Here is a 15,785-nt window from a genome sequence, read left to right as displayed (position 1 = left end):
CGAAGTGCCAGTGAGATAGAACGTGTGCTCGATACAAGGCATGCGTTTGAATTGCGTGACGAGTCGGCAAGATCCGCCCAATTACTACCTGTTTACATGTTTTCTGTTGCTTATTTACACTTTACAAAACCATATTGGCATATCGTCAGACTTAGAATCACAAATCCCGACAATCTCGCTCTGAAGGGTAAAACGTTTCAACCAGCTGGAACTAAGGTGACAAGCATCTGGTAGTAGGCTGTGTCAATAAAATAACTTCACCTTCGGCACATAGCACTGGTCAAATGAACTTTTTGACTTCGTCAAGCAAATGCCAGACGAGATAATATATCATTGCGGAAGTCATGGGACCTATGAAACTTTCAACTGCGATAGTACATCCTTATTTTGGCCAGCCCTTTTTGTGTGGAAGAAACAATCCCACTGCTGCGTCGGAGTCAGACTTTATCGAGCCGCTACACAGATACACATCTAATAGGATTTGCACCGCCAATCAGACTCGATATATATATATATATATAGGTAAACTTCACCCCCCCAAAAACCTCCACCACACTCTCTTGTGAAGCTCAGGCGGACGGCGAGTTTTCACATCCCCAACTTAGAGTTGCCAACACTCGATGGTAAACTTTCCAGCGCCCGTGGGTGGAACAGCCTATGCGGACGACTTCGCGCCGTCGATCTTATTTGCCGTGCTCTATGCTGCTCTTGTACCTCTGATGCTCTATCGCATGTTTGATAGAAGGTCACGAACCATTCTTTTGATGCAAACCGTGACATTCTCCATCGAAAGGCATGTTTAAGGGATATAACGTGGTTGGATACTTGAAACTAATACAATTTTAGAGTTGTTATATTTGCATTACGAGCATCTCAGTCCCGCAATGACCACAGGCGCCTTTCGCCTGGACTCGCAACTTACATGCAAGTCAGCTTTGGAATGGGCTATCTGGGAATAGCTCAAGACCTGGTTAACTTACTTCGGTGTATGCTTGTGAACCCAACATACGGGTCCGACACGTACTTCCAATCTCCAGCAGCTATGACAAAGGGAGGGATCTACTCTCCTCCACCTCCTGGAGTACCAGATGAGCCAAAGCTACGGGGGCTCTTACGTGCCTTGATGGGATATATGTCATTGGCCTTTTTTGCTGCCTTAGTCCCTGGCATCATTGCCAACTCAGTTTATCGTAAAGGCTTTCACAACCAAGATACCGCTAACAGGACAGCATCTCTTCGGTATGTTGATTATTCAAACAGAACTACTAGGAATTAGACATGACTGACTATAAAATCATAGATTTGTGAGCTCAGGGGTCACCCTTGGGTTGTGTCTTTTGATTATGTTCACTGCTGTGTGGAGCTTGAAGAGGTTTCCAAAAAACAGCAAGCGCGCAACCGGGGTCGTGTTTTCCGTGTCCGGTTTGATGGTAAGTTCTTGCTATTCAATTTATGTATGGAATGTCTCTCACATCACAATCTAGGCGGTGGTCGCTGTTTATCGTCTATCGATAATGCATTTTAAAACGACTTCTCTTTCTGATCCAAACCCGTTGAATGACAGTGCGGCTAAAGCTACATTTTATATTTTCCATGTCCTTCCTGAGTGGGTAGCCATCACCACACTACTAATTCCCAACATCCGAAAGTTGCTTGGCACAGGAATGTGGGGTGATTTCAGATGGAGAGACATGACACCGGCCCAAGTGGAAAAGTGGAAGACACAACAGGCGAAGAGGGAACATGAGAGAAATAAAAAATCTGGGTTATCTGGAGATGCTCATGATGAGATACCCCTCCAAGAGAAGACAAAGAATACAACAAGCGAGGTTCGGGTGGCGGTTTAGTTTGCGCTGGATAGTAGCCATGCGGCTTCAACGAGTGGGTTATATTTATTTTTACCTAGTATTCGGGTATCAACATCGCATAGAAAGCACTGTCATCGGAGTTCCTCCTAATATCCTGCTATAATATATCTTTGCTATAATAATATTGGTTAAGATTAAAGTTCAAATTTTTATTGCGATTTGGCCAAATGGAAATAGGGGTTGAATATGAATAGGGGCGTGCCGGCGCGACCGCACGTGACTTAATTTCTTTCAAGAATTTTTGAACTCCGATTATTGTCCGTGTTTTCACTCTTCTTGCCGCTACTACATACATCTTTCGCGGAGTTTTATCGTCGACATTGCTTGAGGATACAGAGCGTCTACAGCAACTCAGTTTCAAAAATAATTGAACTTTTCAAAACGGTAAACCCACTCAACCACAGCCGAACTATTGCCGTATTGTGACCAATTCTTGAAGAGTCTCTACCATCTACATTTTTTACTCAGAGGTTGGGTGTGTCTGGCAGGATAGATACCGACTTGTTGGAGTTTCGATATACTAACACAATGCGACGAATGTCGCATTTTCCATTGGATGTTTTATTGGAAATCCTAGCCTTCTTGCCCCCACAAGATATAATAATAGGGTTCCGACCGGCAAGTCGAACTCTTTAACATGATGGTTGCTGTATTACTGATGGGCTGATCTAGGTTTGCTCTTCTTTCTACGCTGCCTCTATGTGTCTGTCTCTATGGAAAGATAGATTTCGAGCTATGTGCCTTGAGAACACTGTTCTACCAACAACCTACTCAGTGGATACTATGCACCTGAAGGATTTCGAGCATGCCACTGCATCCCCTTCAACGTTTCTCAACAATCTCCTTAGAAGTCATGGTTCTGGAGGGCCATTGAAGACCTTTGGCCGTCATTGTATCGATCTTTGGAATTTGCACCAACGTGTGCCTGATTTAGAAGAAGTGACTCAGCTATATCTCATTCCGGGAGGTCGGTTCTTGTTATCAGAGCACAGGGTCAGTATCAATGTGCCAACCGTAATGCTTTGGGACCTTGGGACCCCTGGGATGTATAAAGATTTATCCCAGTGTTACCCCATAGCAATTCTCGACGAGGCACCTTTTGGAGGGCCTCATCCCTGTCATCTGACACCTGATAACCAGGGCATCCTTTTCCTATCTTACTCAGATGCCTGGCACATTGACAATCGATGGTGGGTGTTATATTCATAGGAATCGCAGTGTCTTCCTTCGTCTGCCGATGCTCAAGTCCAACAGGAATCGAAGTATTGTAATCTATGAAATATTTCCAACACATCCTAATTCTTCTTTTCACAAAATTGCGACACATACAATTATACTTGATGACCGCAACCACCAGCCTTACTCATTATCCGCCAATAAATTAGCCATGATTGTCAACAATAGTATCTGTGTGTGGGATTTCGTGTCGGATACCAAAGCTTCATGGACTGTCCCTCTATCTGGAAACTTTGATAGGGTCCGTGTCCATATTCTACTGTAATTTTATACAAGTAATCCTGACAGCTCAATTGAGGTTACTCTTAGGGATGAATTTGTTGTCCTATGCAACAGCAATTCTATATTCGTTTGGGCCATCCCACAGTTACATCCTTGTGGAAGCGTCGAAGCGGAGGTCATTCAAGATTTGGAACCCCTCAAAAGGTTATCGCTTGATCTGCGTCATGGTGTACCTAGTTCTGGGTACAACGTCGAGATTCTCGACGAATGGTATAACGGGTTTAACCAACCTTTTGAAATCGACATCATTTTCTCTTTCAGCGAGGAGAGCGTGGAGGTCTCCCGCTATCGACTGGATTTACCTTCAGCTACAAATATGCTTGCTAAAGGGGAGCAGCAGATCTGTGTGCATGAAGTGGGAGAATTCAAACTACCTTCCGACGATGGCTATCTTGAGGAATACCGAATCTCAAATGAACATACCTTCATGTATTGGAGTTCTGATCGGGGGGTCAACATAGTGGCCACCCCGTTTCAGTGGTCCAAAATTTCTTCTGCACCTAGGCGTCCCCTACAGCATTCAATGGGCTGGCACGAAACGTCACCTGTCGATCGCTTCTTGATGACGTTATGTCCAGTCTCTGGACGTATGTGCTATGCTTCACCGATTGATACAATCCGTGTAGTGGACTTTGTAGCACCTTACATGTAAGATGTAGTTGTAAGCCTCCTATTTCATATCAAGTTCTGGATTCTGTCATATAGCCTCGTTTTATAGAACTCGTCTACCAGAATTTACGTTTGGTTAGATACATCCCGGTCGACCCTTGACAGGCATTCAACTAAAGCTGTAGGCCATTCGGGTAGATGATACAGATCCTCAGTAATCGTCATGTATTGCTATCCCAACCTGACATTCGTACCTCTAACTAACATCGGTGGGAATGATCGGGGAGGCCGGAGCTCCATAGGCTATGTCAGTAGTTCATCGTTTCTGAAGCTGCATGCTTGATTATTCCTCGACGATATAGGCCGACCACTCGCAAAGTAGATGAGGTGAAATTATGCTCAATGATGGCAGTGGCAGCGGGATATTCAAGAAAACTTGATAATGGGTCGGAAGGAACCTACGTTGGCTGGGGCTGCAATGCCCCTCTTCAAGATCATCGACGAATCAAGGCGCGAGGGTTGATTATTCGCACGCAGACAGGGAGATAAAGCACTAGCATGGTAACAATATGGGCATATAATCGAATCTAGATATGGATGTGCGTTGATACAAGAGGTGTTGTAGTTGGATACAAGGTATTGGATACAAAGGTAAATGTGAGTGTCCTGTTGGAGGATGATGCAATGTGATGAAAGCCAAACAGTTAGCGTCCCTAGAAAACGAGAGAAACAAAAGAACAGGAAAAGGAAAAAAAGCATGGTCACGCAGTGACACTCTCAGCAGCAGACAGAGCCTTTTCGAAGGACTTCAGCAATGTGTCAGTGTCCTCCATACCAACACTGATCCTAACCAAACCCTGTTCTACGCCATACTTGGCTGCCCAATCCAGTTCTCCAAAATGCGCGAGGATAGTAAAGGGGCAGGCCAGAGTGAAGTTGGTTCCGAGGCTGGGACCCTTGTAACACGGCAAAGCGTCAAAGAACGCTTCGGACGCAGCGAGCGACGTAAATGTTAACGAGAACAAGCCACCAAATCCACCAACTTTGCCATCGACAGGATCGACTGTCTTGATGCGGCATTTATCGTAGTTCTCCCTCGTGATATACTTGGGATAGTATACTTTTTTAATGGCCGCAGAAGAAGCTCCTCCAGCCAAAGACCGGGAATGGAGAAAGTCGCACACGGCTTCGGCGTTGGCGTCGATGACGCGGATGCGACGTTTGAAATCACGCGAGTTGCGTTCCATGTAGATGGCATCTTCACCGAAGTAGATATCTTCATAGTTATCTTTGAGCCAGTCTTTCAAGGCAGCGTAATGGGCCCCTCTGGGGTTAATAATAAGGCTGGGTCACAGAACCCCAGTGAGCTATTGTGGACAGATTAATGACGATGATGAACATACCTCCCGCCCATAACGTTGGAAGCTCCGCTGAACACCTTCGTCAAGCTGCTAACAAGAATATCGGCAAAAGGTAAAACTTCTACGTTCACGAAATTTCCAATAGTCTCGTCGATAACAATGAGGAAGTCGTATTTATCGGCCAAGGCACGAAGACGGGGTAAATTGGCAGATCGTAAAAGAGGATTTGAAGGGAATTCAGTAAAGAGGGCGAGAATAGGCGGTTTCGTAGGATCGAGTTTCTGTTCAGCCTCTAAGATTTTTTCGAGCTCATCGATATCACTGTCGATACCGAAGCCCAGAAAATGGCATCCAGGACCCCACTTTTGAAGGATTTTCAGGGTATCAGTATACGGGAATCTACGAGAATAAGATATGGGTTAGCTGCTACGACACATCTTAGCACATATTGTTCGCGCACCCGAAACAAACACTCTTAGCAGCAGGTCGGATAGAGAGTGCCATATGATGAGCCATCCAGATGGCAGTCATGCCACTGGGCTGCAAGTAGACATCGTCGGCAGCGACGTCTGCGATACCTCGCGTACTAGGCCCAATCTCGAAGTCCTTCGCGGAGCATGTAGGGGTAGTCGCTCCTTCTCTAATGGTACCAGCTACTCTTAATCGGAGTGCACGCTTGGCAAAGGCGGCGGCTTCCAAAGGAAGGTTTCGTCCATACCGTTCCTCGATAAAGAGGGAATCGGGGTTTGAGTCATCGGTGGCTGTTGAAGAGGATATGTCTTTGGATTTGACGAACGAGGTAGAGGTCTTGCTGGCGGAGTAGTGTCTGTTATGCCCCTTAGCGGGAATTCGCTTCGCCGTTGGGCCACCAAGGGGCTGAGAGTTTGAGGTAGAGTTCGGCAACAGAGATAGACATTTCTCTGCAAGACGGCTTGAAATCCCCAATCCAGTATGTTGCCAGAATTCTTTGGCCACAGAGAAAGACTCCCTTGGGAACAAAACGATATTCAAATCCACACAAGAACCGCCGATACTCGCCTTGTCGATGTTGGCATGCCCCTCGTCTGGCGGACATATGAACAAGTTAACCAGTCGAGCGTTCACTGGAGTACCAAGGGCGGCAGATCTCTGATGAATATACGAGCGACACAAGTCTGCGATCTTCTGTGTAGCAAATAGCATGCAGGCCTCGTTCCCGACCGCATACTTGCGTTCGCAGATCGCAGCGAGCTACCAAATTGGAGGTCACGTCAATCTTTGCCCCTAAAGATAAAAACGACATCTAGTTCACCTTCTGTATGCTCAGGTGGATGAAGAACCTTGGGTATCCTGTCACCATGCTATCCACTACACGTTTTTCCCCTTCTTCGTAGCCAACATTGTCGCGCCAAGTCGGCAAAGAGACCGAGATTGCATGAGGGGTATGTGGTGGAACAGACAACCCAACAGCGTGATTGATATCACACATTTTTACTGATTTTTGTATAAGGACTATGAGCGAGATAAAGGAAAAGAAAATAAAAAAGAGAGGGGATAAAAGTGAGGATATGAATGAAATGAAGCGAAAGGGTAGTCATTGTATACGAAAGAGTCCACCTTCTGGGGCATCGGACCATCGGCCGCGAAGTATAATCGGCCGGGTGCTTTATGAACCAGCCAATCATGTCAGGCGATTCCTTTTTACATAGATCGGTCGAGTCAGAGGAAACATAGATATTACTACATTGTCCATCTATTGTACGAGTACACGATAAAACAAATACAGATTCACCAGACATGTTGTGTGCATAAAATCCAGTATTAATGTGCTTAGAACTTACAGAAACGTACCCCAGAAACATCATTCATTATGCGATTAACCAATAGATTCCTTCTTCACTGGTACTGGAATGCTACGCCGACTGCTTTTGCGCTGCAGCGCGAGGGAATCCAGCACCGGCACGTTTACCGGACTTCTGGAGCTATCCAGCAGATCGAGAACGGAAATCCCGCTATTGCTATTGGGCGGACTTGAAGCGAGAACAGCAGGGCTTTTCCTGATGCTGGTCCGGCTATTCGACCTTGATCGATTGAACAAATCTCTGTCAGAAATTGACGACGAAGCAGAGGAAGCACGCCGGTGACGCTGCATCTGTGTAGGATCAATATTCTCTATCTTTGCAACTCGTGCAAACAGAGACAAAACTGCCGAGGAAATAACGTCAGCATCGGCGGAGGAGTAATTGACTGAACATACTGTCGACTATCGATACAATCCCTGTCAAATTGCCTTGAGAGGATGGTGATAGTGTCGGGGAAGCTAGCCCAGATTCTCTTGTCACAAAAAGGCGATGGGCATTAGCTATCAAAGAAGCACACTTGTTAGGAATGGACTATACTAGTGAAAGATAAATACTCACTAGCCAATAGCTTCTCTATTGTGTAGGATAGTACACTGGACGGGAACACGGAATAAACTATATCGACTTCAATACCTTGGCAAAGAAAATAAGGTGTTCATTTACCTGGGTATCTGTCAGCACCATCTGTTGAACCATCAATTTCCTTGAGGCAATTTATTTGTTGAGCACATATGTAACATTCGTTGGTTTGTGAGGCGAACCTTGATCTGAGCAATAAAGTGGTGCAGAGGTGTTGCCAAAACCTGGTTACTCTGGGATGGGACGACAAACTGCAATATCTTCAACAAGGGCTATCGTTATATAAGTTAAGAGAAATTTCTTACCTTTCCTATATCGGTAACACTGACAGCGCTCAGCAAGATTCCCCGCTGTTCTTCGGTAATTGCAATGCTGCTGACACCTTGCTCGCTCATGAGTTTCATTGCATCCAAGATAGTAGCTGACGACTTTGATGCAACTATTGCAGCATTTAGATTAAGGGAAGGGAGGGAAAGAGACTGGAGAGGGTTGGAGAGGTACTTCTGAAACGATGGTGTTTCGCGAGCATAAGAATCAAACCAAGATAAGAGTCTACGATCTGAGACCATGCCGACGAATTCATCCGGGTTCATAGACGACCTTATTAAAGCTGGGATGCATTGTTAGCCTGGTTCCAAATGATATCAATATACATACTTCTGTGCGCTCCCCTAGAAAACACCTCTAACAAAGACAAGATTGTGGCATTGTTGGGAAGTATCTCAATCGGATTCTTTTGAGAGAGATCTATATAGTGTATACACAATTCTGAGCTTACATAAAGACTTATAAAGTAGAAGAGACACATACTGCTGACAAGATGAACCGGAACCCGACCAGCTTTGGCTGCTGTTACAATATCGTTTATGCGCGGATTTTCACGAAGGTCTTCAGGCAAGAGGGTATGCCTGGTAGCAGCCAAAGTCAGGAAGGCGTTAACATCAGCAAACTGACGAAATGCTCAGTAACTGCACACGCAATTGACCGATAATCCATGTCATACATCGAATAGGCCATGATAGGGCAGTCCAACGTTCGGTACAGACTGTCTGTCCCTGACGACTAGGCAAGGAATGTCCTCCGCCAATAATAACTGTATAAATACTTGTAAGACAATATCTTCTAATCGGAAACATAGTTCACTCACTTCACAAGCTTCTTCTACACTTGTCTCTGCATCGATAGGTACTATTCTGGAATCAATCAGGTCTATGTATGAGCCATGAATATGAGTGCTTGCTTTATCAGACGCAATAGAAACATACCACGGGCGAATACTGTTCTCCAAGTTGCCAACCACTCCTCTATATCCTCATCTGCCGAGGGGACGTAAGTCGGAGGACTAAAGTAAGTCGAAGCATCCTTCCAACTGCCGGTTAGGGATTGAGAGAGCCTTTTGCTTGTCGACATATATCAATTTCCGGTGTATATTTCGACTTTGTTGGCAAATTATCGTCGCTATCGATTGTCAGAGCTCATGGAAGTTGAGAAGAAGGCTCTAGATCGCGTTAGTCCTGGCTCCATGATCATAGGCCCCGCCAGGTCCATCATAACTGGACCGACAACGTGACCACTGTCCCACTATTTTGAGAAGCTTTAAGTCTTTCCTCCAACACCATTGTCCGCCAAGCTCTATCTCCTCGATGCGCACCTGTAAAACTATTTGGTTTATATAGCGAAGAGTGGGCAATTGGAATCGGAAGGTTCTCGGCTCATTGCCTTTTGTCATGCGTGTATTTTCAATTCTAGCTGTCCAGAACCGATTGGAGATACAACCATATCAGCATTCTGAACAGTGATGAAACCGCAGCTCTCGCCTTGAAGTTGAACGCATCCAGATACTTCAAATCTCCTTCTGTGTGGTCGGCCAAGAAAGCCTTAGCTATGTTTTCTTTGACATCATATAACCTGACGGAAGAACAACGTCGAATGTATGCGTCGGAGAAAGCAGAAAACTTTCGCTGGATATCAAAAATAGTTGCAACATATTCGTCGTACACTCTCACGGAAGCAGACCTTGCGCCCGAGAGCCTGTATCTAGAACTGGCGGAATTGGGTGAGCAATCTTTCTTCATCACCTGTATGCGTCATTGTTGACTCGAAAACCACGACGAAGGGGAGTTTGCGGAAATTGCATATAATTTGGTTCCCACTGAATTCATCCTTGATAATTATGAAAAGCTCAGGCAACCGGGGTATCCTCTGGAGTACCACAACGCTCTCGGCGATGTTAAACTACTAAGCTCATTCCGAGGGACCTTTGCGGATCTTCCTGTCAATGTAATTTATCGGCCTTCCACAAAGCAATTATTGGTGGCCGTATCTGGGACATCGTCCATAAAGCATGCTTTTCAAGATTTACGCGTCCTGAAAACCTCACATCCATCTAAACGAGGCTCGGTCCACAGTGGCTTCTGGGCATTATACCAAGGCATACGGTCGATTGTTTTAGATTTAATTCGTCAAGGCATCACCTCTCATTCCCCCGCTGAATTAGTACTAACTGGGCACAGTATGGGTGGGAGTATATGCTATTTGCTGGGCATTGAACTACTCGCACACGACGAATACTTGGTGCCTCGGCTACGTCTGAAGATAGCGGTCTTCGGTTGTCCGAGAGCAGGCGACGCCAGACTTGTGGATTATTATCGTGAACTGGTCGCCGCTTTTCGGAAAAGAGAGGGTAATGACGCCTTTACTGAATATGTTGTTAAAGGGTATAACGATGGTGAGCTCCCTCTTGTAACCTCGGTATATTAACTATCTGATTCGTGTTCTATGCATAGGTGTTCCTGCCCTCCCACCCACACGTTTTGGTTATCGTCATTTCTGCCAGGAACCCTTTTACCTAGTTGGTGGGAAACTATACAGAACACCTTCCACGGAGGCGGAGCACGCTTTGTTCCGAGTCGAATCTGATAATAACGATGACCAAAACAAATTCATCTTATTCCCCAAGGGCGGTCACAACTACTACAATGGCCGCGACTTGGAGAAGTTTAGTCGACGCATGAACTGGCTAATTCAATCAATACCAACCCAAGACGGTTGGGAGGAGCGATATGCTGAGATAGCAAAGAAACACACTTGATCAAGACGGACTATTATCTCCCAAATCATATCTTTAATCTGTCATGTATGACTCAGTATGAGTGTGATCTATTTGATCGAGTTGTACGTTGTGCGCGATACATCGCTCGACGAAGGGGGTTCTTGCCAAGAGTTATATTTCGGTTCCATATTAATTAAAAGTTCTTCAACACTCTACTTCTAGTTCAGTTCAAAGCCCGAAACTTCAAATATTGGCGTAAGTAATCGTTGGTGGTCATCAATAATCTCGGACCTCTCAGCATTTGACTGGCACATTGAAATAAAGTTGATTTCCACCGTTTTCCCCTTAGGACGGTACGACTTGTGTTGCGTGGTCGCTCCGAGGAGCTTCAAACTTTTGAATAAAGTTTCGATTTAGAATATATGATCCAAGAAGTATATCCTTGTACATATGAGTGACCAAGAGATGTACGTATTACATATATCTCGCTTAACTTCGCGTACACTACTAGTATCCTCGATCTTGACTGTCAAGACTCACATCAACGGGAGGTCATTCATTGGAGCAAATCCAAACCTAAAAAATGTGTAATTCATTAGGATAACTGGAAAAGTGACCCATTGATGTCAAGACTCTGATTTTTACTCACACGAATCTTAGGTTCGGTCCTACGAGGCCTCGAGGTCATCGGTCGTGTGAGTAAATTTAGCCAGACCGCCGTTCGCTCGCGCTGGCTAGCCTCCTCAGCATGGATTATCCTGCACGGCAGAACCATCGATGCATGGTAGATGCGAGAACATCGCCAAGGTTCAGCTCCATTTGAGCACCTAAATTGCGGGGTAAAAATATCCTCTCATCCAACTTCCATGATGTGAATGAAAAATTAAACAGGAACTCTACCACTTGTATAAAAACTTGTGTCGAGTGATGAAAACGTTTTTAAGGCAACGCATGCCATAATCATGATTTTACTTGGGTGCGGAACTCGGTCCGCCAGTCTAAATCTCGTTGTTCGATGATGGGAAGGGAAGGGAGGTTGTGAATATTTGAACCCGTAAGCTGCCTTTGCCACGGCTTGTCTGACTTACAGATCACAGGCATCCACATTGATGCCGGATAGCAGACGCAGAAGATCCTGAGAATGGATTGCTTCAGTTGTGATATACAGAACATCTTGAACCAAGATCACTGACGTTCGAGTTCCACTGTATATGTCCGCGCTAGCTCTTCTGCTCTCGACCAAAGGCAGTTAGGTTCATCTCTCGCTTGAGATTCCCATTCCTTAACGACATTCAGAGGATAGGGGATATAGACTACCCTGGGATTCGTCGGCCACACGAATTCTTCGCCGTCTGATGCTTCGGTATTGTCCAAAATGATAAAAAACTTGATGTGCCTATAGGCAGATAGCATCGCAGTTAAAGTGTTTTCACTAGGACTGTCATGTCGAAGTCGCAGGGACAAATGTGTTAGGCGAGGAAACCTTTCTAAATGTGGAATATTCTGGGCAGACCGACGTCTCCAAAATATGATGTCGAGGTGAGTGAGTGTATTGTACCACCGAAGGTGTACCTCTGGCTCCGAGATTAGAGAGATAAAATGCTTGTACTCAATGGATAGCCTGCGTAGAGGCAGTGAACACAGAATGGGCGACAATGGGCGATTGGGAAATGTGGCAAGGTAGTCCACCCAGAATGCCAAATCGAACAGGCCTGTACAGACTCGTATAATCCGCTCCGCGTCTGTTGCTCGAACTGAAACAGATAGACAGAGTTTCTTGACATGAGTGGCAAAAAAACTCGACCGCATTGAGTCCATCGTTCGCAAAAAAAGGGCAGTATCTACTGAGCCCAGCGCGACCATGTTATAAATGCATGGCTGGACCCTATGAGTCGGTGGCTACCCAGTCAGTAACTCGGACACGTCAAATGACTATTTTATGACCTCACCATGAATTCATCCGCTTTGCGACGAGGACGAGTTGGCGAGCATGGCTCGGATCTGCTGCTGCTGCCACAAGAAAAATTTCTCGTTGAAGTTCAACTGGAAGGGCGTTGAAGGGAAACAGACTAGAGGGCGACATTAACTGAAGGGAGGTGAGAAAGTCCTGTAATTAATACGTCGGAAATTTGATCATATCGATGGCCTAAAGACAATTTCAATCAAATTCGAATTGTTTCTTCACAAGTGAAATCACGTGTAGGATGGAGTGTTGAGGTTCTTGCCAATGCAGATTTCGGCTTGGCCCCTGGCGTAAACGTACATCTTGTCGTTCTCATCACCTTCTCGATTTTCAATACAGACTACCATTCAACTCCAAGTGGCATAAGAAGCGAGCCGGCGACGTCTGTGTGTAAAGTAGAGAAATAGGCCTGTAGGTAAGTCGGTTCTCCCGAGGTTTTCAGTATGAAGGTTACACCTGTCAGCAGATGACTGAGTAAGTGAGAAGGAATCACATAAGAAAGAAAGCTAACTCGATTTATCGGTAAAATATGAACGCACTGAATTCTTGCGCCACTCTTATCACCTCTTCTTCGTTAGGAAATTAGGTTACATAGCCAGCTGGGGGAAATTTGAGGCATGCATGGAAACAGGGCGTATTTTAGACCGCGCTACTTTTGTAAAGCGCCTGTGATAATTTCTGCACTTACTTGGACTATTAAAAGGTGAGTTGGGAAAGCGCAAGTTCACCGTCATTCACTATGAGAAATATGTAGGTTACGATGCCAGTCTTGTTTCTGGCTACCGAGATTTTTCCTGGAAACGCCGTTTTCCCGTTTGGCCTTGAACGAGTTGAGCTAGGCTGTGAAGGAGGTTGCAGAACAGCAGAGTGAAGACCACGCAATTCGGGTATGCCATCTGTGAAAGCTAGCTCTTTGCCGAGACAGTGCCACCACATCTTAAGGAATATCTATCAAGATATCGTGAGTTCGGATGTGCATTATTTGCACGAATAGATATTCTGACGACGAAAGTTTTCTACTTACACTAATGTTCCATATTAGACGTTCCCTTGCGTCTGGTCATTCTCGGCCATCCTGCACAGTTCTATAACTACGGTTCGCTAGGAGTTGCGGCGCCTCAATAGGACTCCGATATCTCGCTGGCAACCAACTGAATCAGATTTCTTGCTTCTTGCCGTTAGACAAAAACGCTGTTTTTGCGCTCATCCGATCGCCAGCAGCCAGCAACTGTCATGTCTTCAAGCAAAGAGACTGAGGCGTTGTTCATTCTGGGAATGATTTCACCGTTAGATGGTGGCTGTATGGATTGCGAAGCACATTAGGATTTTTCGGATGTGATGTTTTTTCGAAGATGTTTCGGAACCGCACTTGAACATTCCAGGGCAATTATGCACGACACGCTCCGGTGGGCCAACAACGTACAAGTCAGGGAGACTCATGCCTCCATTCAAATGTCGATTCGGTGATTTAACGCTTCTAAGAGCTCCGCTGAATCATCGTTGCCAGCTAAAAATCGCCACATTCTTCGATTCGCCTTTGTTTTCCTGGAGGTGCTGGATACATGGTATACACAGTCGAACAGATTCAGCCTCGTATCTGTCTAGAACCATGTGCTGCAAGTGACTCGCCTTATGGTATACAAAGCAAGACACCGAAAGCTAGAACTTCGTCCCTTTACAGCAGATGATAGTGTCTTGAGTCTCTACCATGCCGTTGTGCGGTGCGTGCCCGCTAGAAGGGGCGTGGGAAGAGCGCAAAAGCTTTAGTTTATCGCCAATTCAATTGATTATGGCCCGACCACACGTCTTTTTCATGTGAAGATGTCTTCAGTACAGGCACGGATGGTACAAACATGAATCAGTGGCTTCAAGGTATATTGACGCACGAAATCAGAAAAAATCTCGTAATTGATTTGCCCTTCAGGCTTGGAACAGTCTAAATGGTCAATGATGCAAGCAAAACGCCAACTGAAAATATCTAATTCAGCCCACGGAAGGATGTGGTATAATTATAGCAAAAATTGTTCGGATAGTGGTTGCGATGCCGCAAACATGGTCGAAGTGTTGAAATCATGACAGAAATAATCAAGAACTTCTGTGTCGAAGTTCTTCCCGGAAAATTGGCAAGTGTGAATCTCTTTCGAGATAGTTGAGACAGACTTTTAATTCACATGAACGTGGCGCCCTAGTTGAAGAGAGAACTTCGGTTTGACGCCATGGAATGTGACGTAGAGAAACCTATGCCCAAAATCAAAATACAACTCCACGAGAGAGAAGATTGTAAATTTACCCTGGAATAATTGCACGGCGTTTTCTGGTATCTATTATTCGAGGTGTTACAACCAAGGAAATGTTTGGAGAATTTAGGATAATTGAAACATACGAGTAATGCGTGGCCCTTGAAGACTTTTTGGAAGATAATTAAGCTGGAAAGGCCGAAAAAATCACTGATTACTTACTGAAAACCGAAAGGCATTTGATTACGATGAGAGGAATGAAGAAAGCCGTTTTAATTCACGAATTGGCTCAGGTCGAGCAAAAGTCTTGGTGCTCCAGAGCCTTTCATGTGCACAGCCTTTGATTATGACGTCAGCGCCCTATGTAATCTCATCTAATCTTATCTGACCTACATACTGAGGTCGTCGTCAAGGTCAGCTTCGAATTCCCGCACCACATGCTTCAGGAACGAGCCAATCAGCCACTAGCACAGTGCTGCAACAAATTGAAGTGTGTACAGGTGTGTACCAGTCGCTAGGGATTGATGTGGGATCGGTGGTAACCTCCAGATCGATAGAAATCATTATTACATTACCGTTTCCACGGACCTGGGTCACTCTCAACTCCTATGGAGATCTAAGTTTACCAGGACATTGAATTCAAAGGCGTTATGTGGAACCTCATTGTACTACGGCCGCCTTCACCATGAGCTCACACCGGCAAATGGCAACTACTCTAGGGTAACACAATAACATAAAGGTGACATAACTGAGATTT

The 15,785-nt window shown here is 45.3% G+C and overlaps 4 protein-coding genes across 4 annotated transcripts; 3 read left to right on the top strand and 1 right to left on the bottom strand.

Moving 5' to 3' along the window:
* Positions 1 to 620: 620 nt before the first annotated feature.
* On the top strand, positions 621 to 1,847 carry JR316_0009033 (uncharacterized protein; the record flags this gene model as incomplete). Its single annotated transcript, XM_047894742.1, has 4 exons — positions 621 to 793; positions 847 to 1,239; positions 1,301 to 1,430; positions 1,485 to 1,847. The coding sequence occupies 4 exons, from the start codon at positions 621 to 623 to the stop codon at positions 1,845 to 1,847; spliced, it is 1,059 nt and encodes a 352-aa protein (XP_047746201.1).
* A 720-nt stretch (positions 1,848 to 2,567) lies between these two features.
* Positions 2,568 to 3,077, top strand: JR316_0009032 (uncharacterized protein; the record flags this gene model as incomplete). The annotated part of the gene is made up of 1 exon (XM_047894741.1): positions 2,568 to 3,077. One exon carries the CDS (start codon positions 2,568 to 2,570, stop codon positions 3,075 to 3,077), a length of 510 nt encoding a protein of 169 aa, XP_047746200.1.
* A 178-nt stretch (positions 3,078 to 3,255) lies between these two features.
* On the top strand, positions 3,256 to 4,038 carry JR316_0009031 (uncharacterized protein; the record flags this gene model as incomplete). Its single annotated transcript, XM_047894740.1, has 2 exons — positions 3,256 to 3,365; positions 3,414 to 4,038. 2 exons carry the CDS (start codon positions 3,256 to 3,258, stop codon positions 4,036 to 4,038), a joined length of 735 nt encoding a protein of 244 aa, XP_047746199.1.
* A 718-nt stretch (positions 4,039 to 4,756) lies between these two features.
* JR316_0009030 (Cystathionine gamma-synthase) lies at positions 4,757 to 9,186 on the bottom strand (the record flags this gene model as incomplete). Its single annotated transcript, XM_047894739.1, has 14 exons — positions 4,757 to 5,321; positions 5,399 to 5,755; positions 5,817 to 6,586; positions 6,648 to 6,829; positions 7,593 to 7,697; positions 7,756 to 7,812; positions 7,861 to 7,900; positions 7,959 to 8,009; positions 8,082 to 8,386; positions 8,434 to 8,523; positions 8,587 to 8,725; positions 8,780 to 8,869; positions 8,924 to 8,985; positions 9,042 to 9,186. The coding sequence occupies 14 exons, from the start codon at positions 9,184 to 9,186 to the stop codon at positions 4,757 to 4,759; spliced, it is 2,958 nt and encodes a 985-aa protein (XP_047746198.1).
* Positions 9,187 to 15,785: the final 6,599 nt, after the last annotated feature.

This window comes from Psilocybe cubensis, chromosome 8, assembly GCF_017499595.1.
Source record: "Psilocybe cubensis strain MGC-MH-2018 chromosome 8, whole genome shotgun sequence".
NCBI classification, from domain to species: domain Eukaryota; kingdom Fungi; phylum Basidiomycota; class Agaricomycetes; order Agaricales; family Agrocybaceae; genus Psilocybe; species Psilocybe cubensis.
The sequence above is the reverse complement of the archived record's forward strand: the minus strand, read 5'-3'. Positions and strand labels throughout refer to the sequence as shown.